The sequence below is a fragment of the Pan paniscus genome, chromosome 7 (assembly GCF_029289425.2).
Source record: "Pan paniscus chromosome 7, NHGRI_mPanPan1-v2.0_pri, whole genome shotgun sequence".
Lineage (NCBI taxonomy): Eukaryota > Metazoa > Chordata > Mammalia > Primates > Hominidae > Pan > Pan paniscus.
Window position 1 is genome coordinate 113,571,842 of NC_073256.2, and position 22,258 is coordinate 113,594,099.

The window sequence follows — 22,258 nt, forward strand, 5'->3', positions numbered from 1 at the left end:
ACCCGAGGCATTTAAAAATATATTCATTTATTCATATATATATTCACTTTACAATACTGCATTTTAACATACATAAAAATCTAAAGCGTTTTTAAGAATTTTTCAAAGTCTTGTACTGATGCTTTGGCAATCTCTTCACAAAATATTTCATCAGGAATAGATACTAGTTTGTCCAAAGAGATGTAGTTAGGTTTTGCTGGATCATACTGTGCTCTTCCTAAATAGGTAAGAAACAAGTGTCTTTCTTTGACCTTAAACAGCCTTGTATTAAATACCTAGAAAAGAAAAAAAAGTTTTTAAAAAACACTGCACACGGGAGGATGAAATATTAAAAAGTTTACTTGGCAAAAATTTTAATAGGTTAACCAATACCAAGTACTGACCATGCGTTCAGTAAGTAGGATAAATGCCAGAGGATTTAAATCCTATATTTTCTGTGAAGAAACTAGAAAAAGGGATTCAAAATCAACATACAAAACAATAATAAAATAATTAAGGGCTATACTGTGGGCAAAGAAGATTGAGTGCTCCAGAGACAGAGGAGAATGTGTTAAAAAAGCAAATCTTCGGCCGGGCGTGGTGGCTCACGCCTGTAGTGAGGCTGAGGCAGGCGGATCATCTGAGGTCAGGAATTCAAGACAAGCCTGGCCAACATGGCAAAACCCTGTCTCTACTAAACATACAAAAATTAGTTGGGTGTGGTGGCGCATGCCTGTAATCCCAGCTACTCGGGAGGCTGAGGCAGGAGAATTGGTTGAACCCAGGAGACGGAGGTTGCAGTGAGCCGAGATCACGCCACTGCACTCCAGCCTGGGCAACAGAGTAAGACTCCATCTCAAAAAAAAAAAAAAAAGGCAAATCCTCAAGCCTCACCCCAAAACTACTTAATCAGCAACTTTGAGAGCAGAACCCAGAAATCTGTCTTAACAAGCCCTCTAGATGATTCTGATATCTACCAAGTTTGAGAACCAATGTTAGAGATTAAGATGTTATTATAAAAAATTGTATAAGATTTCATAATCTGTAACACCTCTCTCTCTCCCTTTTTTAAAATTTGCACTCCTCCCCTTAACTAGAATCAAAATGAAATGAATCTGACCTCTGGGAGAGCAACTAGGGAAAGTATGTCTTACCTGCCTCAAAGTAAAACTCCTAAAAACTAGAGTGAGCGGCAGCAACTTTAGAAAGGAGTCAGAAGCAGGCAAGGCTCTACAGTCAGCTACAGAAAGAAGAGAGAAATGGGAGATCCGGCCAGACGAGCTACAGCCCTGAAGCCTGAGAGACCTGTGAGGTTCCCTGGTGAGGCTCAGAGGAAGCCCTTTCAATATTATGCCTGCCTCAAGCTCTCCTCTTGGCTGTTACAGATATAATGTGAACACGGGATGTGACACATAACCCCTAGGCCTCTTTCCCTATATTCAAGTGGAAACAGTAACAGATCAGTTGGAAAGGACACTGAAAAGCAATTGTTGAAAACCAAAGTACTATGAGAAGAGTGACTAAAAAAAGCACAGGGTGCTACCTCAACATAGGTTTGGCTTGCTTTTGGAACAGAACATCTCCCTTTTCAGTCTCTGCTATTCTGCCCTTGTTCTGATAACTAAATTCCCATGATCACAATATTATGGATAACGAAGATGTAAGAGGTTTTAGATAGATTTTTTTTTTAGAAGTATGACTCCTATGCAGTGATTCTTGGCTTAAAAAACTATCACCCGGCCGGGCACGGTGGCTCACACCTGTAATCCCAGCACTTTGGGAGGCCAAGGTGGGCGGATCACAAAGTCAAGAGTTTGAGACCATCCTGGCCAACATGGTGAAACCTCGTCTCTACTAAAAACACAAAAATTAGCTGGGCATGGTGGCAGGCGCCTGTAGTCCCAGCTACTCGGGAGGCTGAGTCAGGAGAATCACTTGAACCCGGGAGGCGGAGGTTGCACTGAGCCAAGATCACACCACTGCACTCCAGCCTGGCGACAGAGCCAGACTCCGTCTCAAAAAAAAACAAAAAAAACAAAAAACAAAAAAAAACTATCACCCAACAACAGACAAAACCACAAATGGTTCTGGTGCTCCTAAACGATTACTAATTTCCTAAATATAATAATACTTCAAAGCATTTATTTAGCTTATGAGCAGATATTATATGTTTACTTCTCCAGTGGACCGAAGTTACTCCATCATTAGAGAGTTGTGTACTCTTTCAAGTCCAAAAGCTACTGCTCAGATTGCGGTGTTTCTCCCTTCTTTTTTTATGGGTGTGGTGGTGTGGGGGGAGGGTTGTTGGCCACCAGGGGCTACTTTGCCATTGGCACAAAAATTTCATCCTATTAATGACATATTAAATTCTTCGGAGTTAAAAAAAGTGCCCCTAGCCTGAGAATTATTGGTCCCCTCTAATCCTAAGGTGGACTTCAACTTTGCCTTCACAGAAAGTCACAGAGGAAGGGGAGAGTGAAGGTTTCGGGGGATCCTGAATATAACCTCTTTCCTTAGCCTAGTGATTTCTTCACATTCATTACCCTAAAACTGCTTTTGTTATCCTTTACCTTCCAAGATCTCTTCTTTGAAATGACTAAATTGATCATAGTTATTAAGTTATACTTCTTTCCCCATTTTTAATTAATCGTAAGTCAGATCTGCCAACCAGGAATATTATCTGCATGAGAAAATTAGTTCCACGCCACTGAGATTTAAACACCAGCCAAAAATTTAAAGTCTATATCAGCCCGTTCACAGCCTTACTGTCCGTTAATGTATTTTTTCATTAATAAGCTTTTTATTTTTCTGTTTTTTTTCCCCAATAATTCCACCTAGACTCTAGGAATCTGAGAATCCCAATTTGGAAGCCACAATTCTGCAACAGAGCTTCTCTGAGGCAAGGGTTTGGGGTGCCTAAAATCTGTGTTTTTAAGTGATTTTGATGCATCTGGTCAGCTTATAATTTCTTCTATTTGGAAAGCTCCTCTCCATCTTTTAAACACCACTCACTCTTCTACAGACAATTCAAATGTACTTCTAGCAGATCCTAGTAAAGGGCTTGGGTTTTTAAACTGGACTGTTGGAGTTCTAATCGTGGTTCTGCCCCAACCTTGTTACTTGGGTAACCTTATAGACAGGTTACTTAAATCTCTTTAAGCTTAAGTTCTTTACGTGTAAAATAGGGGTAATAATAGAATCTACCTCATATGGTTGTTGTGAGAATTAACTGTGTTAATACAAATAAAGCAATAAAGATAGAGCTGGCACACAGTAAGTACTCAATTGCTGTTATTACTTCTATAATTCTCCTACCGCTTCTAAATCACTGTAGGAGCTCTGGTTAGGACTCTTTACCATCATATAAAGCAATTCTATTTTTAAACCTGTCTTCCACACTCGATTATAAGTTCCACAAGAACAGAGATCATGTCTGCTTGACTTTTGTATCCTCAGTGCCCAATGTGTAGCACTGATGGATGCTCAGTGATATACTGGAAAAATGAATTACCCACCAACCCAGGGAAAAACAAATTGTCATTTCTTTTTCGTTGAAGATTATTTCACAATTACTCCATGAGCCAAATTCACAAAACTGTAGGCTTCTAACACTTCTATAATGGGTATATTTACGTTTGGTAAAATAGGAAAATCCTATATTAGAGGCCCATTCCTAGTGAAGTATAATAGGCAAATAAATATAGCTGTATGTGAAGGAACTGGACCTAATGCAATCTAGTTCTGAGAGTTGTATTAAGGTCATATTTCTTTTACCCATCTTTTTTCAAAAACAGGAACATGTGTTCTAGCAAATGGAGTAGAGGGATCACTTAAATAAAAATCCAGTTTGTCATTTATCCAATAAATACTGAGTGGCTATTTGCATAGGAAATAGGAAAAAAGGATTACTTTGATAAAATCCAATCATTCATTTGTTCAACAAATATTAATTGTGTGCCTACTTAGTGCCAGGTGTAGTTCTAGGCACTGAGGATTTGGCAGTGTATAAATCAGACAAAGTTTCTGCTTTTAAAGAGTCAATATTCAAGATTAATATTCTTGTGAACAGCAGATAATATCACTCACTAGGTAAAGAATATGGATGGAAGCTTGATTAGCTTAGAAAATATAATTACGGCTTTGGCATGATGGCAAACTGGATCACTTTTATATTGGGATGGGGATCATTACAATATGGCTTATTGATTCATGAATTTAAATAAACTGTGACTAAAAAGTACACGTAGCAGTGAAAGGACCTTTAAGGGAAGTGATCTATTCCAAAGTAAAGTAGAGAAAAACATGAGGGAGACTACATTAAATCTGTTGGCCTAATTCCAACAATCAGAACTAGGACTAGGTAGAAACTCCAGGGAAAGAGACTAATCACTGATTTCTCCTCAGGAGATGGATATTTGCGCCCTGCAAGTTGTAAACTCTTCCCAGCGTACAGAACTATGCAGCTGGAGAGCAGCTCCAAATGAAGCGCAATGGCAGCGCTTACAGAGAGAGCTGTGAGTGGCATTACCTGTGGGAACTTGACAATGATGTGGTGGGGAATGCTCATCACATTGTGCACAAAATCAAACGTCTCGGTAAGTTTCATTTTATTTGCAGTTAACATCTTTGGGATTCTGGTGATCATATGTTGAATTTCGTTATGTTTAAAACCAAGTTCAAGACGATAAACCTAAAAGAAAGTAAATTTGCTATGAATCGTAAGTAGAAATAGTTATTTTGGTACCATGGCAAGGCTGCACTGATTTTTTTTTTTTTTTGAGATGGAGCTCGCTATGTTGCCCAGGATGGAGTGCAGTGGCATGATCTCCTGCCTCAGTCTCCCAAGTAACTGGAACTACAGAGGAATGCCACCACACCTGGCTAATTCTTGTATTTTTAGTACAGCCAGGGTTTCACCATGTTGGCCAGGCTGATCTTGAACTCCTGACCTCAAGTGATCCACCCACCTTGTCCTCCCGAAGTGCTTACAGGTGTGAGCCACCGCGCCTGACCATGATTTTTTTTTTTGAGATGGAGTCTCGCTTTGTCATCCAGGCTGGAGTGTGGTGGCACGATCTCAGCTTACTGCAACCTCCGTTTCTTGGATTCAAGTGATTCTCCTGCCTTAGCCTTCTAAGTAGCTGGGATTACAGGTGCCCACCACCACGCCTGGCTAATTTTTGTATTTTTAGTAGAGATGAGGTTTCACCATGTTGGCCAGGCTGGTCTCAAACTCCTGACCTCAAGTGATCTGCCCACCTCGGCCTCCCATGCCAGGGTTACAGGCGTGAGCCACCACGCCTGACCCATGATTCTTTTAAACTTAAAATAACATTTTAAAATTTGGAGACAGCTATGCCAGTGCCTTCAAGGAATTACAGCTTCCGGCTCCTGGGGTCACCAGAATTTCAAACCCCTCTGCTGAGAAACAGCTACACCGTGATGGTCATGAAGATCACCAAAGGGGCAACCATAATTACAAGAGAGAATGAGTGACATGGGAGGGCTGCAGGTCAGAGGCATGGGCCCAACACCAAACAGATCCTTCAGCAGCAGGATCTTCAAAATGCTTTTTGAGCTTTTGCTCCCAAGTACACCCACATATGTGTTGTCTGAAAAACGACATGTCAACATTCCAAGCAGAGATGAGGAACTAAACAACCAAACACAGGCCAGGTCCTCTACTTGCTTTCATAGTGTCCTGTGTGCCCCCACCAAGTAACTGCCCCCATCACTCTGGATTTGATCCCCCACTAGATTGTAAGCTCCTTGGGAGGAGAAGCTGTCTCCTCAGCATGGCACTTGGGCAGGAGCTCAATAAAGATTTCTTCAATGACTGAACTGTTCACCTCAGAAAACAGCCCTTATATAATATTTCAAATACTACTACAGCTTTATATACTAACTAGTCAGCTGCTCTTGGCTTTATCTTATTCTCTTGGAGGAAGGACAGTAAAGAGTGTCTGGTACATTCTGTGATAGAATGAGAGTCGGCAACTGGGACAGGTGCAAAGGAGAACAATGTGCTGGCTGCTACTCTTTTCACAGAAGTCTTTTGGATCCAGCCTCCAAAACTCCCTGAGACATACACAGACTGTCATGCTGGCCAACAGGAGTACTTTCATAGACTGGTAACACTGCCCAGGTAACAAAGACGTCAGACGCCCACAATGGGCAACAGAAGCAGTTTCAGGGTACCACTTATATCCCTATCTAATGCTTTAGGATTGTGGGTATCAATGTCTGCAAGGTGATTTACTCATGTTAATACCTGCTCAACGTGAAAATATTAACTGAAACAAACTGCTTGCTAGACATTTGTTAAATGTTCCTATTTCTCTTTTTAGAAAGAACTTATTTTAAAGTCTAGTTTTCTTTTACATGACAATAGCAAAATCTGTTCTCTTCAGAGGATTTTAACACTTAAAGAAACTGATTTCTCAAAAAGCCTAAAGTTGTCCTACCTTCATATTTTCTTTCACGGGTTCCAGACTTCCAGTTAGCAGCCTTGGGAGACGAACTACCAGATCTCTAGTCTGTGGTTGCAAACAAAACAATCTAGTATTACTATATGTGCATCTTTAACTAGTTTGGAAAATTAAGGCATTATTAAGATACAAAGTTAAAACTTAAAATATGACCCAATCAGAAAAGTGATAGGAACCCCAGGAATATATAAGATTAGTACTGTTTGGAAAAAAAGAAAACAAAAACTGAAGGAACCAGTTTGATTAAGTATTATAAAATGATGGAGCTCTATGTTTAAACTAGCAGGATAATTCATTTTTGTACAAAAAATACCAGGAATTTATATGATTCACATGGGCCAGGCATCTGTTGGGAACATGAGATCTATCAGCTATTAAAATGTACCTGACATGGAAATAAACAAATTCTCTCCTTTTCTTTACCTTCTTCACACTAAGTTCAAGTTCTTTCTGAAAAAATCCCAATCTGTTATCCAGTCTTTCCACTGAAAAGTTCAGCAAAAATGGTGCTTTTCTGACCATCTGTGCAACATCTGCTTTACTGAAATTTTTTGAATGCAGATAAGCCACCCTAGAGAAACATAAATACATACGCATGTGATAAACATTTACATTCTTTTTTTTTGAGACGGAGTCTCATGCTACTTCCCAAAGTAACAGCTATTTTTAAAAAGGCTCCCACACCCTAAATTACTAACTAAATAAAAGCATTCTGTAACAATGGCAAAAACATGTTTAAAAAAAAACAAGCATTCACCCAACTCTAGATGGTTTCCATTTATACTTAAAAACAGAAAATAATTCTGAAATCCACTAATAGGTATTAGTTGCGGTTTTTGCCATTACTTTCAATAGCAAAAACATGATTACTTTTGCACCAACCTTTAGATTCTCTTTTCAATTAATCTGGTTTATTACTTGGTAAGAAAGAATGAAATAGCTTCTGCTTAAGATTTTTTTTTTTTTTTGATAAGAACAGAAAAACACAAATTAAGAAAATAACACAAATTAAGAAAATTAAGGAAATAATGGTTATAACTGAGAGAGGCATTTTTTAGGTTAGTATATTTACTGAGCCCCTCCCCACCCCTCTTCTATTCTTTTCTTTTCAGGAAGAGTCCCGCTCTGTTGCCCAGGCTGGAGTGCAGTGGCATGATCTGGGCTCAATGCAACCTCCGCCTCCCAGGTTCAAGTGACTCTCCTGCCTCAGCCTCCCAAGTAGCTGGGATTACAGGCACGCACCACTAGACCCAGCTAATTTTTGTATTTTTAGTAGAGACGGGGTTTCACCATGTTGACCAGGCTAGTCTCGAACTCCTGACTTCAAGTGATCCGCCCACCTCGGCCTCCCAAAGTGCTGGGATTACACTTGAGTGACCATGCCTGGCCTGAGTATGTATTTTTATAAATGATTTTTACTACAGTCTTTCAATATGTATTTTGTTAACTGAGAGATTTTCCTGCTAAGTTTTTGAAGATCAAACTATGTAAGTTAGTAAAATATAGAAAGTTTGGCTATAAAATAACATTTTTAAAAAATCTAAAACATAGTAAAAGATGGTTTTACTAAATGTCTAAAATATATCAGGATATTATTTTGTTTAATTCTAACCAGAAAAACAAAACAACTTGTGAGCCAAGTGAATTTTCCATGAGGAAACACGGATTCAGGGAAGTTAAATAACTTGTCTGAGATCATCACCTAATTACTGACAAAACTAAGATGTGAACTCAGGCATGCCTACATCTAAAGCCTATGGTATTTTTATACTATATACCAAAACTTATATTACTTTATAATCACATGACTATTACTCCTTTAAAAATAGTTAAAATATTTATAAGTTTAAGTATATAAAAATTTTAAATGCATGGCAAAACAAAACAAAACAAAAACACCCCACTATAAATGAAGTCAAAAGACAAGTGACAATCTAGGAAAAATATCTGCAACATGTCTCAGAGACAGAACTAATTTTCTTCATATATAAAAGAACGTTTACCAAAAAAGAAAAAAGCCTGATTAAAAAATAGCAAAGGATATATTACAGAAAAGGAAATGTAAACAGAAATTCAACATATGAAAAGATGCTCCAAACAACATTCCATGTTTCAACATCTGATGCTCCAACCAACAAATAAAGTACTCTTTTTATCTATACAATCAACTGAAAGCAAAGTGTGATAGCACTGTATCTGTAAGGATAACAGGGAAGCTGGCACTTCTGTACACTGTTGGGGAGAGTATAAACTGGAAAACAACCCCTATGAAGGATAATTTGGCAATATCTATTGAAGTTACAGATGAACACACCCTTTGACCTAGCATTTCCACTTCTAGAAATACGTCCTACAGAGAGACACCAATATGTGTGATTTTTCAGAAGTATCTACAAGGTAAGTCACTACAGCCTTGTCCTAACAGTGGACTGGAAACATACTCCATGCTTATCAATAGGTACTAGCGAGATCCGCAGCATGGACTGTACTAGAGTTAAAAAGAATAGGCAGCACCAAGAAAAAATAATCTCCAAGATACAGTGAAGGTAAGATAGTGGGATACAGAATAGTGTGTATAAATGCTACCAATTGTTATGTATTTGTATTCATGTGTGTATACACAGATATATGCTTCCTAGAAGGTTGAACAAAAAATCCTGATAACAGTAGCTGTGTCGATAGGTGGGTCTTGAAAGGCCAAGGGACAAAGTAGGAGAAAAGGAGGTATTACTTGTTTTTTTGGCAGCAAGGTTCAGCATTTGATTAAAAAATTATCAAAACTATTGTCTACATTGTAATGATTTTTCCAATAAAAAATCAAGATATAAGGCCCACCCAACCAAAAAAAGAGTATTTAAATAATTAAAATGCGACTATTCATTTGAAAATTCTACAAGGATTTTTTAAATATAACTTTTTATTTAAAAAATAAGTACATGAAATCAGTGCTGCATATATCAGAACCAGAAACAAAGTTCATTTAAATAAAGGTTCTCATACCTGTGCCTATTCAGTATTTTTTACTGTATACTCTTTTGAATACATGTGGCTGCATTACCTATTAAAAAATTCTAAGTAATTTTTAAAAATGTTCTACAGTTTAATTTGATAGCCAGCCAGGTTTAGGAATCAATGGACTATGCTACCGACGTGAGAATATTCCTCAATTGTTAGGAGCATATATGGCTTGAGCAAGTAACTTAAGCTATTAAGTTTCCTTCAAAGAATTAAATGTAGAGACAGTGTGTAGTAGTCAGAACCCTGGAGTTTGATTAACTGGGGTTGAAACCACTTACTCTGCTACTTATACTAACGGTGTGTAATCTTGGGCAAATTATTTAACCTCTCTGCGACTCCCATGTACAAAGGTGCTATTAACAATAATGGTGCAGCGTGTGAAATGATCCCTACCCTCCTGGTATTCATGCTTTCTTGGAATAAATCTTGAGCAAAAAGGGCAAGCTGGTTTTTGACTGCAGAGAGAATTAGTGTTCCTGACGCCAGGAAGACTAGAGCTGGATATGTCAGATGAGTTTCTTAGAATCATTCTCTCTCCCTTCTGTATTGTGATAGACTATCACTCTCATGAAGGGAAAGACTGTTTTTGATGTCTAAAGTTTAGGCCAGTGTCTCACATATAGAAGGGCTCAAATGTTCAATTTAATAAATGCGGTTTTTGTTTAGTTTTTTTTCCTAATTCCGAGAAAAGACATTAGACTGATGGTTTAAGGAATCGCAAAGCTCTCTGAAATGTAGTAAGAATCAACATCAGTGTGGAGAACAGTCTGGAGGGTCATGACTAGAGGCAGACCAATTAGGAGACCATTGCAGTAATCTTGGTGTGATATTATGGGGAACTGAGGCAAAATAGTCAAAGCAAAGATTCAGAGAAATGTCATGACTGATTTGAGCTATAAGAAGAGAAGAACTGATGGGCTTTCATGGTTTATTAGATGTAGATGATAAAAGAAGAGAAAGCAAGTTAATACCAATATTTCTGAGTTGGGCAAAAGGGTATTCAGTGAATCTGGGAATACAGACTGGGTTGAGTGACAGGTGGGGGCGATGATGAATTCAACATGTTAACTTAGGGACAGGGGTTTTGCCTTGTTCTCTGTGGTATTCCCAATGCCTAGCAGGATTCTTACCTCATAGATCAATATCTCACTGTATTTATTTTCACAAATTCAATAATTCTTTGAATGTTGAATGAAGTACAGAGATGTTTATAAAAGTGCTCCTTAAGAAGAAAACAAGGAACAACCAAAATAGCCAACTTATGGAAATGATTAAGCAAATTATACAGTAATTTGCCAAGACAATCTCAAATGTCTAACAACAAAAATTGGCCAGACAAAAACTACAAAAACCACAAAAGATCATATCTTTAAGTGCACTCTCAGATAAGTTAGCTATTTGTTGATGGGTTTTTTTTTTTTTAAGAAAAAAACTTATTCCAGTTTCTAAAGAGAAAGAGTTAATTACTGACTCAGTAATAAGTTGAAAACATAAAAATAATAATGGGGCCAGGCAGGGTGGCTCATGCCTGTAAAATCCCAGCACTTTGGAGGCCAAGATGGGCAGATCACTTGAGGTCAGGAGTTCGAGACCAGCCTGGCCAATGTGGCGAAACCCCATCTCTCCTAAAAATACAAAAATTAGCCAGGCATGGTGGCCACTTGTAGTCACCCAGCTACTTGGGAAGCTGAGGCAGGAGAATCACTTGAACCTGGGAGGCGGAGGTTACAGTGAGCCGCAATTTTGCCACTCAACTCCAGCCTGGGCGAGACTCCATCTCGAAGAAGAAAGAAGAAAGAAGAAAGAAGAAGGAAGAAGGAAGAAGGAAGAAGGAAGAAGGAAGAAGAAGAAGAAGAAGGGGTACTTGAATAAAAGAACTGTTGTAAATACTTAATTTAGATCAAAGAAGGTCTATAACAAAAAAAAATTCATGTTATCTCAGTAGACCCTTGTGCAGCAGAGACTTAAAGAATAACTTCCACATATATTTCCTTCATAACCACTTCTTAGGTTATATGAGAATCCTTTTAAAAGTCCTACCTGGTCTTCAGATTTTCAAGGTCTTCAGAGAAAATTGCATGATTTTTTGTCAGGAATGCTCCCAGTTGGTTATCCTCTATACCCACATCTTTAAGAAACAGAAGCATTTGCTTAATGTCTTTTTCAAAATCCAGTCTCAGAAGGAGGTTTGCTGCTTCTGGATGTTTTTCTATCTTGGACAAATCCACGCCTATAATAAATTATAAATACTGTCTGAAGATGACTTCTTAGTTCACCCATTAAACTCATATACATAAGCACAAGAAATTACTGATGGAGATCAATACCTATCCAAAGGAGCACTGAGATAGATCAATAGAAACTTCTAAATATTTTTAAACTAAGTTGGTTGCAGAAACAACATAGTATTTATTTTAAAAATCAAGTACAGAGGAAAATAGAGCATTTAGTGCTACATTTCCCCCCAAAACAAATTCACTAAGTCATATTGGTGTAGGGTCATCATCTTTGTCTAAGGTTTCTTGAATATTGTTTCAGAATGTTTGTCAGTCCCAAATGAACCCCATAGTAACTGGTAATTCTGCAGGGTAACAAACAATATGAATAAAATGTTACCTTCTTTGAAGATTTTATTTTTCCTTAGTTATAAGCATTATTTAAAAAATATGTTTATGATTCCCATCATAGGGGGAATAAAAATGACCCTGTGCCTTACTCATCGTTGTAATTTCTAGGTCTTTAGCGCGGAGACAAGTCCCTTGAAGAAACTCAAGAAATGTCTGAGTGAGAACAAGTGAACACATAGCCCTTCAAGTATACAACAAAGCAGAAAGTATACAACCTTAAACCTCCACATTTAAAACTTCTTAATGGCATCACACAGTCAAAAAAAAATTGTCATATTCATTATAACTCCAAATATTATTAGAACCAAATATAATTATAAATCCAAATTTCTTGATATTAAACAGGTATTAAGATGCCCATGAACAGTAAAATAGATTAAATACACAGACACAATGATATGGTTAGGCTGTGTCCCCACCCAAATCTCATCTTGAATTCCCATGTGTCGTGGGAGGGACCAGGTGGGAGGTAACTGAATCATGGGGAGAAGTCTTTGCTGTGCTGTTGTGTGATACTGAATAAGTCTCAAGAGATCTGATGGTTTTAAAAAGGGGGGTTTCCAGGCACAAGCTCCCTTCTCTTGGCTGCTGCCACGTGAGACGTGCCTTTCACCTTCTGCCATAATTGTGAGGCCTCCCCAGCCACATGGAACTGTAAGTCCATTAAACCTCTTCCTTTTGTAAATTGCCCAGTCTCGGGTATGTCTTTATCAGCAGTGTGAAAACAGAATAATACGCACACTCAATGAAGATGAGAAACAGATCCAGAATAAACTAAAAAATGTTATTATACAAACAATAATGCATTTCAAATCAAATAGATAGACTGTTAAAATATATGGGACCATTAGCTATACTTTTGAAAAAAATTATCTTTGTATCTTATACAGAAATTAATTCTAGATAAAGAATCTAAACATATATTAACTCTACTAGAACAACAAAAAAAATTACGTTTAACTACAGAATAGTATAAAACCTAGTGTAGAAAAAGGTCTGGAAAGCTATTCCACAATTTGGTTAATAGTGGTTACCTTTGAGAAGTGGAACTGGGGACGAAGAGAGGGTAAGAGGTCCTTCTCTTATAATATCTGCACTTTTGACAACCGGATGTAATTCCTTTGTAATTTAAAAATAATACTAGTAGAAAAATAAATCCAATTATTAGATGGACAAATAAATAAGATGAAAACCAGTTCCAAAAATCTGTGATAAATGGGGGAGCAGATGCTTTAAAAATAACATAAAGGGTTCAGACTTCACATTTAACTAAATATTACAGCTGACATGAACTGAAGTGCTTTGCTCAGCATGAGCTGTCACACCCTGACTGTGCTCGAACAGAAATCCTGAAAAGCTGCTTTTTAACAGCAGTAGGAGAGCAGAATCTCATCAGGAATGCACACTGCTCTCAATGCAAATAACTTGGGCTCACTTCATTTCATTAACTTGAAAAAATATTCCCTGAATGCCCACTATGGACCAGGCACTTTTTTAGGTATTGGGGTTATAAAAAAAGAATAATACACGATTCTAACCTCTAGGTGACAAATCTAGTTGGGCTTTACCTCATCAGTTCAGTAATTACGAATATTACCATTTTATTCAGTTATGGTTACATGTATTTAGTACATCAATCAGGGTCTAGCAGGCTATACAACGTGCCCTGGAAAGTACAAATGACAAGGACTTTAAGGAAGGGACTCTATACAGCGGTGTGAGCAGCCTTAAGAGAACAAACAAGAGCCTTCCCAACACTAAAGAGACAAGGAGGCAAAATGTTACCACGGCGCAGAGGGACTAGAGGCTATTAAGGAAGGGCTGCTCAAGAGTGCTGTTGTCATGGAGTGAGGCAGGTACAGGACCCAAAGAAGGGAAGGAACGGGAAAAATATCCCCACCTGACCCTTCTACCTTCTGTCCTGTAGGTGCCTCCCACTGGCTGAAGCTGCCAAGAAGCCAGCTGGCATAGGAGCCCTGGTGCATAGGGGTTGGCCTCCTGGGATACAGATCGGGCAGAGAACAGGTCTCAGAAGCAAACAGAGAAAAAACTAGGACTTGGGTACTCAAAAATACTGTCTGACAGAGCAAATAAGGCTCCCCTAAGTTACTATTATTTAAGTTACTTCTAAGACATGCTGTTGAAGTATCAGCATACAGGTAAAGGAATGGCTGAAACATATTCCAAACCTGTAAGTATACTGTAAATTATTTAAAGATAAGGACTAGGCCAGGCACGGTAGCTCATGCCTGTTATCCCAGCACTTTGGAAAGCCGAGGTGGGAGGAAAGCTTGAGCCCAAGAGTTTGAGACCAGCCTGGGCAACACAGTGAGACCTCCCTCTATTAAAAAAAAAAAAAAAAAAAATTAGCCCAGATGGCATGTGCCTATAGTCCCAGCTACTTGCGGGGCTGAGGTGGGAGGATCACTTGAGCCCAGGAGGTCAAGGCTGCAATGAGACAAGACTGTGTCACTGCACTCCAGCCTGGGTGACAGAGCAAGACCCTGTGTCAAAAAAAAGATAAGACAGGGACTGTGTCTTAGGTTTTATCTTGTATCATCCATAGCACCTGCCATAAGACAGGGAAAGCTGTTTCGAAAGGAAAGGTGACTGTCTCCTCACAGCAGACGTCATCTTTTTCCTGCCTCTGAATGTACACTTTTTAAATTATATGTTTATGGGATACAACATGCTGTTTTGACATTTGTATACATAGTGGAACGATTAAATCAAGCTAATTAACATATTCATTACCTTACATATTCATGACTTTTTTTTGTGGTGAGAACACTTAAAATCTACTCTCTTAACAATTTTCAAGTATACATTATTATTAACTACCATCATCATGCTGGACAATAGATCTCCAAAACTTATGCCACCTGTCTAATTGAAACTTTGTACCCTTTGCCCAACAACTCCCCATTCCTCCCCACCCCACTCCCCAGCTCCCTCTGCTCCTATGAGTTCAACTTTTTTAGCTTTCATATATAAGTGAGATCACGTAGCATTAGTCATTCTGTGCTTATTTCACTTAGCATAGCATCCTCCAGGTTCATCCGTGTTGTTGCAAATAACAGGATCTCCTTTTTCAAGGCTGACTAGTACTCCAGTGTATAAATATACCACATTTTCTTTAGCCATTCATCCACTGATGGACACTTAGGCTGATTCACAGAACACTTTATTTGCCTCTCATGTGGGACTTATCACTTTGCTCTCCATCCTTGCATTCCAGTTATTCTTATATATTTAGATGTTTCTGAGGACTTGAAGCTTCTTGAGAACAAAGGCCATTCTAAACATATGGGTAACATATGGGTAACTGGGCAGAGAGAGATGCGTATACAATTATAATAGAGTGTCATTAATGCTAGGATCCAAGTAAGCAGGGAGTGAAATGAAAGCCTGAAGAGGGTAACTCTGTCTGCAGGGTCAAGAAGACACTTTAGAAGTTACTTGGACTTCAGTGATGTTCTCCAGTTGTTGGAGTTGGCTAAACAAAGGAGGGAAGTGGCAAGCCATGAAGCTGAACAGGTAAGCAGAAGCCAAATCAGGAAAAGCTTTGATGCCATGGGAAGGTTTTGAAGGATTTTAAATAGGTCACTGACTTAGATCTGCATTTCAGAAAGAGCACTAACACTGGAAAGATATCAGAGCCAATACTGCTGAGGAGAAGACTATCAAGATAGGAGGCTCCTGCAGCCACTCAGTGACAAATGAGGACCTAAACAAGGTAGTGACTGCAGGATGAGAGAAGTGGATGGATTTGAAAGAAATAGAGAGGGTAGAATCCATAGGATAAGCTATTAAATTAGATGTAAAGAGGGAGGGGACAAAAGCAATAAGAATCAAGGATAGGCCGAGTGCGATGGCTCATGCCTATAATCTCAGCACTTTGGGAGGCCGAGGTGGACAGATCCCTTGAGGCCAAGAGTTCAAGATCAGCCTGGCCAACAGGGTGAAACCTCGTCTCTACTAAAAATACAAAAAATAGCCAGGCATGGTGGCACATGCTTGTAATCTCAGCTACCAGGGAGGCTGAGGCGGGAGAATCACTTGAACCTGGGAGGCAGGTTGCAGTGAGCTGAGATGGTACCACTGTACTCCAGCCTGGGAGACAGAGTGAGACCCAGTCTGAAGAAAAAAAAAAAAAAAAATCAAGGATGACCCCCAAAGTTTCTAACAGAGCACAGATTTTTCTCTTTTTCCTCTCCTGTTAAAAATCACCTCCCAAAAATATGGGGAATGACAAACAAAAAATGAGATCCTTCTTTAAGGAAACGAGATTATATCCCCACATATCTGAAAACATCTGAAAACAGATGAAAGCATGGCAACAGCCTTATCGGAGAGGAGAAAGACAACACTGAAATGCCTGCAAATGAGAATCTGGCAAGTGGTAAGTGATCAGTACCACAAAAAACTCAAAGGTCTCCAAAATTGGAGTCCCTAGAAATCTGAGAGATTAGAGGTGAGGCACAGACTAAAAACTGGGGTATTGGGTATGGAGAAACCCGACCTCCCCCAAATCCAGTTCCTCTCAATGCACTAGGAGAAAGGAGATTCATTATCTGGGAAAATCAAGTATGAGAAGTACCAAACCCAGAGAAATGAGGAAAGCAAAAGTTTGTAATAAAATGCCAGACTAAAAATAAGATGACTAAATGAAAGTTTGGAGGGAGATCCCCTGGCTCCCTTAAGCTATCCAGATCCAAGTGCAACCTAATGGTCAACAAGTGAAGGCAGCTATAGAGTAGGCCTAGAAACCATTCAAATCAGGAGGACAGTGGCTTCAGGAAGGAGGTCGGGGTAGTGTGACAAGCAGGGAACAATCCACTCTGGAGAAATGAAATACATCATCTGATAGGGTTACCTGGGAAAAACTGTCCTGAGAGGCTACTGGAAGGTATGGAAAAGTTTAACCCCAGAAACAAACAAACAAACAAAACAATTCATCAAATGAAGAACAAGGCAACTATTAATGCCGGAAAAATGAAAAGTTGTACAGGAAGGTAAATAATGATAGCATACTTCTTGTTAGGGCAGATAGCAATATTTATAGTCATAATTTAACTACTGACTAATGATTTATCTAAAATTGTAATTTATATTAGGAGAATTGAAAAGAATACAGGAAAAGTACATGTGTACATACAAGAGATCAAATGATGTCTAAAACTGATGAACCAAACAACAGCACTACAAACAACTATTTTAAAATGAGGAGGTTGAACACAAACAGAAAGAATGATACAAGTTAAGTAGATGCATCTGGGGAATAGGATGCAAGATCAGCAAGGATGAGGCAGGGAATACGGTTTCTCACTAGAAGCCTTTATGCTATTAGACTTTTGCTTATGTTTGTATACTACTTAGTATAGATTAAATTGTTAATTTAAAAAAGTAAAAAAAGTAATGAAGAGTACATGCAAAAAGTACTTGTAGTTTAGTCAAACTTACCTAGAAGAACCAACTTCTGCAGAGTCTCAGAATGATCCACATAGTCTCGAAGTGTGAATGAAGCTGGTGGCAATGGAGGGTCTGCAATAATCTGAATAGCCTCTTCCTCTGAAATTGGCTGCATTGGAGACAATGGAGGCAATTCATCCAGTTCTTTGAAAGAGAGAAACAAATTAGTGCTCTAATATGCACACTTAAAACTATTTCTACAAAGACCAGCTCTTCCCTTGTTTGCTTCTTTCAGTGGTTAAATCTTGGGATCATTTTAGAATTAAACATCCAAGTCCCCAATTTTTCACCTTTTAAGAGGTAAGGTTACAACTATTTAGACAGACTAACTACTGTTCTTCCGAGATTAGAAATTTGTTGGTAAATTTCAAAGCATACAATGCCTTTCCTTCACTTAATCAGTAGGTGAGAATGCTAAAAATCACCTAACTTTCAAGTGAATTTTGAAACAGAGATTGAGTTTACCATAGCCTGTTAACTTGGCTAAAAGTACACATATGCCAACAGTCTGAATTGCATGGATTAAAGTAATCATATCATGAAAGTCTTTGTTTTGACCCAATGCCCTCCCTTCCAAGTTACCCTCAAATACATCTTTAAAAGGGCTTCTATGATTGTTTCTACAACCTGCAGTCCTCTCTACAGGAGATGTGACTCTCTAGTACAGCCCTGATTCTGAAGTTGTTTTTGTTTTTTTAAAATCAAACGCAGCATGGAAGACACTTAGAACTACACATTACCTTAAGCTAAGGAATCAGGTCTGTGATCTTTTGTTCTGTTTTGTGCTTCTCATCATTAACTATCCTTTCTCATCATTTATAGCCAGCATCTCCTCCCTGCCCTCTCCCCAGCTGTCTTTCCTTCATATTCTACTTAACCTTATATTATTTCATTACCAGTGAAATATTCCTAGAATAGGACCCATAGGAAGGAGAGGATTGACTAAAAAGCGACCATGAGGGAACTCCGTGGAGTTAATATAACTGTTTTATTTGTTGATTGCAGTAGTTCTTACACACTAAATGCATATGTCAAAATTCATAGAACTATATATCCCACAAGATGAATTTTACTTGATATAATTATACCCTAATAAAACTAATTACCACTAGAAGAATTTTGTTTTAAGAATCTAAACAATAAAATATTTAAAAAGCAAATGTTTTATATGTGTAGCTATAAAATAATCTTACACGTTAGCCCACAAACTTTTTTTCTTACCAGTAAAATAAAGGCATGATAGAAGTTCATCAATAGAACTGGTATTATTCTTTTTCTTTCTTGGCACAAAATATTACCTGAAATGGGCTAGCAGAAGGTAAACAGGTAGCTTGTTCAAATGGCCAAAGTAGGGAAAGGGAGACTTTTCTGAAAGTTCAGAATTACCTTCTAGAAACAGCTCAGAATCAAAGCTGGATATATTTTGTGTCTTCTGTGACTGTTCATTCATGGAAGGAAGCAGACTGCTTTGGGCAGAATTATTCTCCTGACTACTTGAGCTAGTAGACTGGGAACTATTCCATAAGGAGGAAGTCCTGTAAGTCTTAAATCCCCACTGGAGAAAGCAATTGTCAGAGGATATCTGAGGCTGAGCAGAAAAGCCATGTAACAATGTTCTTGCTGGTCTAGTAAAACGTTTTGTGAGTTGTGCAGCATTAATGAGGCTCCTCAACTTAACTGAGTTAAACCATCTGGGTATCTGTTGGGCTGACAAAGCCATTTTTCTTAGTCTACAAAGGAAAGATATAACCGTCAAAAGAAGAGAAATTTAATTTACTTAAATGTTTAAAACAGTATTCAAACAACAAAAAGATGAACTGGAAATTATTTTTTTCTAATTGAAAGGTGTTTAAATATATATTTAGTCTAAAATAGTGAGATGTTTCTTATGTACAGGAAAAGCCAACAACAAGGCAATCTCAGTTACAAACCAACAGACAGGAACTTCTGAGTGGAAAAATAAAGATATACTTTACAATTTAAAAACAAAATGCAATGACACTGGTGTAAGAAAAATGCTTAAAACAAAAATCTGCAAATGTTCAAGTGACAGCAGACCTCACTAATCTGTTAATTTAATCATTTAAAGAGAATAAGCTGATGCAAATAAGTGTTCTTGAAATTTGGTGTGAAGGGTGTTTCCGCAGCAGATTGCTGATCAAAGTAACACTGAATTATTCAAATGCATTTTATGTATATAAATTTGTCCCAAAATGAAAAAACAGAAATCTACTGTGTCCTAAACAAATCATCAAAATATTATCATTGATATATAGAACAGTGAAAGCAGTTTCTTGCTTCATTCTCAGGGCTGAACACTGTTGATTACTTCACAGATAAAGCTGTTCTTCCAAAGGGAATTGAACAAAACCAGTTTTGTCAAGTTTTGTTTCCCTGTAGGAAAGGAGAAAAAAGCCTTCAAAAAGAAAAGGTCAAAACTAGTAAACAAAACCAAGTGACAGAAATAAATAAGCAACCAGCAATTAATACCTGTATATTTTGACTGAAAAAGTAGTTTTCAAAAATATTTTTATCAGGAAAGGCTAGTGCTATGTTAAACTCCAGAAATATGAAGGGATTTTATATTTAGCCAGCTAATTAGAAAGGTAAATTTGATGCATATAATCTTACGTTAAATAACATTATCCATATAAAACACAGGATGGAGTCAGGATATAAGAAATGCTCAATAAATGTTAGCCATTATTATTGGTTACACAACCAAATACAAAAATTCTGCTGAATTAATTGCTGCCTACAACTTTATACTTTGTTTTTCTGCATACTGGAATTCAGCTTGTTTTATGCTCTAAATTAGACCAAATACTTGAGGGTCTAATCTTTTCTTGGAGATCTGTAGTTTTGGGAAGTTTGCTGAAAGAGATTTTACAAAAGTGAAAGTTTCCTTTCATTCTGCAATTATTTATTATTATTTTTTTTTTTGAGACGGAGTTTCGCCCTTGTTGCCCAGGCTGGAGTGCAACGGCACCATCTTGGCTCACTGCAACCTCTGCCTCCCAGGTTCAAGTGATTCTCCTGCCTCAGCCTCCCGAGTAGCTGGGATTACCCACGCCCGCTACTATGCCCGGCTAATTTTTTGTGTTTTTAGTAGAGACGGGGTTTCACCATCTTGGCCAGGCTGGCCTCGAACTCCTTACCTCAGGTGATCCACCCAGCCTCCCAAAGTGCTGGGATTACAGGCGTGAGCCACTGCGCTCGGCCCATTCTGCGATGATTTTAGAAAAGAAGTAAGTATTCACAATACCCTGCTGGGATAGGTGGTTTCTGTTAGATTTTGGTGGGAAATGGGACTCCAAATGTGCCAAGTTTTCCCTCAAACCTACAACATTCATTCTCTGCACGGTAGTCATAAGGGCACTAAATTGAAAGTCAGAAGACCTCGGTTGGGCTACCTTGACAAGGCTGTTTCTGGCAGCAGTCTAACAAAAGCAGCAGTCTAGCCCATGATGTGGGGGGTGGGGGTGGGGTCAATAACCATTCTTCAAATAATGCTTTTTTAAAAGGCTAGGGGTACAATAAGATGATTCTTAAGGCCCCTATCAGCTCTAACATTTTTTGACGTCTAAGCACTTCATCCTACTTCAAACTCCTGAAATCCCAAATTCATCCTGAAGCCTTTCCACACTCAATACCACTTAAACATCAGGAAGACTCACTTTCAAATTTCACCCCGTCATTAAAAGATCTTTGTGCATACAACTAATGTTTATCCTTGCATTTTTATTTACAAGTGCACTATCTTCTCCATATCCTTTCATTGCTACCTACACATCTTAACAATTGATTAACTGTTCATGCACAAGAGTAGAGCTGGGTCTCATCCCTGGATCCACCCTTCCGGGGACTATTCTCTACTTTCCCAGAGCCTTGTACTGCTCTAATGTTTGCGGAATGGAAATAAATCAATGGCAAGTACAGTTAACTCACTTGCTTACACAGTATGCAAAAGCGGGTAGGGGATGTGCAGATGTGTATAAAAGCCCTGTAAGGTAGTAACCAGAAGTCTTCTAACAAGGTCCTTTCATCAGGAAAATTACAGAAAACCCTTAAAGAAACTGAAGTCTCTTAACAATTCATATATACTGTTCTCAATGAGTGCCTAGTGCTTCGCTAGAAAAAGGCACTGAAATAGAGTTCAAGATTTCTACCTACGAAATGCTATAAATGAAATTAGGAGAGAAGGGCGGTTATGGGGGCAGCTTCCTAATAAAGGGTCTCTCAATACTTCCCAGGCCATTTTAGCCCACTTCAGTTCCCCAAACTTGCGCAGGAAGGCAGAGCCCCCTCCTGAGGCTTCTCACACTGCGCTAATTAGCCAGCATGGTTGAGTTTTCACTACATCAGCCAGGGGAAAAACACAAAACAAAACCAATCACCCTCTACTGGGCCGCGAAAACCTAAAGGCCCTTGAGGCCCTGGGGCGCGGTCTGGACGCGGGTGCGCCGGAACCTGAACCCTCGCCAGGAGCGCGATCCTCGTGCTGGGGCAGCTCCTGCTTTACCTGTGGCGAGGCCTGCTTCCCGTAGCGGGTGACCCCGGGACCGACCAACTCGCTGGGCCGCACGTCCCGTCCCGCCGCGCCGCACGCCGGCTCCTCAGCCCGCCCTACACAGCGCAGCCGCGCTCCCGGGCCCACGTGGGCTGCGCCCGGAG

General features: G+C 38.8%; 1 protein-coding gene across 5 annotated transcripts; it reads right to left on the minus strand.

The window, feature by feature from the left end:
• Positions 1-7: 7 nt before the first annotated feature.
• MTERF3 (mitochondrial transcription termination factor 3) lies at positions 8-22,242 on the minus strand. Of its 5 annotated transcripts, XM_034966378.3 has the most exons (9): positions 22,107-22,217; positions 20,743-20,853; positions 18,971-19,314; positions 17,576-17,728; positions 11,526-11,715; positions 6,891-7,038; positions 6,444-6,515; positions 4,508-4,669; positions 8-275 (listed from the first exon to the last, which is right to left on the minus strand). In XM_034966378.3, exons 3-9 carry the CDS (start codon positions 19,302-19,304, stop codon positions 81-83), a joined length of 1,254 nt encoding a protein of 417 aa, XP_034822269.2. In that variant the 5' UTR covers positions 19,305-19,314; positions 20,743-20,853; positions 22,107-22,217; the 3' UTR covers positions 8-80. The 5 variants fall into 5 exon arrangements, with proteins under 5 accessions (XP_034822269.2, XP_003821729.3, XP_063462928.1 ...); XM_003821681.5 differs by lacking the exon at positions 20,743-20,853 and having other exon boundaries at positions 22,107-22,242; XM_063606858.1 differs by lacking the exon at positions 4,508-4,669 and having other exon boundaries at positions 22,107-22,209.
• Positions 22,243-22,258: the final 16 nt, after the last annotated feature.

What these genes read in the sequence shown, in the direction of transcription:
- MTERF3 (XM_003821681.5), bottom strand. Translation starts at nt 19,304, where the DNA reads ATGGCTTTGTCAGCCCAACAGATACCCAGATGGTTTAACTCAGTTAAG. An exon ending in CTTGAAAATCTGAAGACCAG is followed by an intron (nt 7,039 to 11,525) that starts GTAGGACTTTTA and finishes ATGTTTCTCTAG; the next exon opens with GGTGGCTTATCTGCATTCAA. An exon ending in CCGTGAAAGAAAATATGAAG is followed by an intron (nt 4,670 to 6,443) that starts GTAGGACAACTT and finishes ACTTTCTTTTAG; the next exon opens with GTTTATCGTCTTGAACTTGG.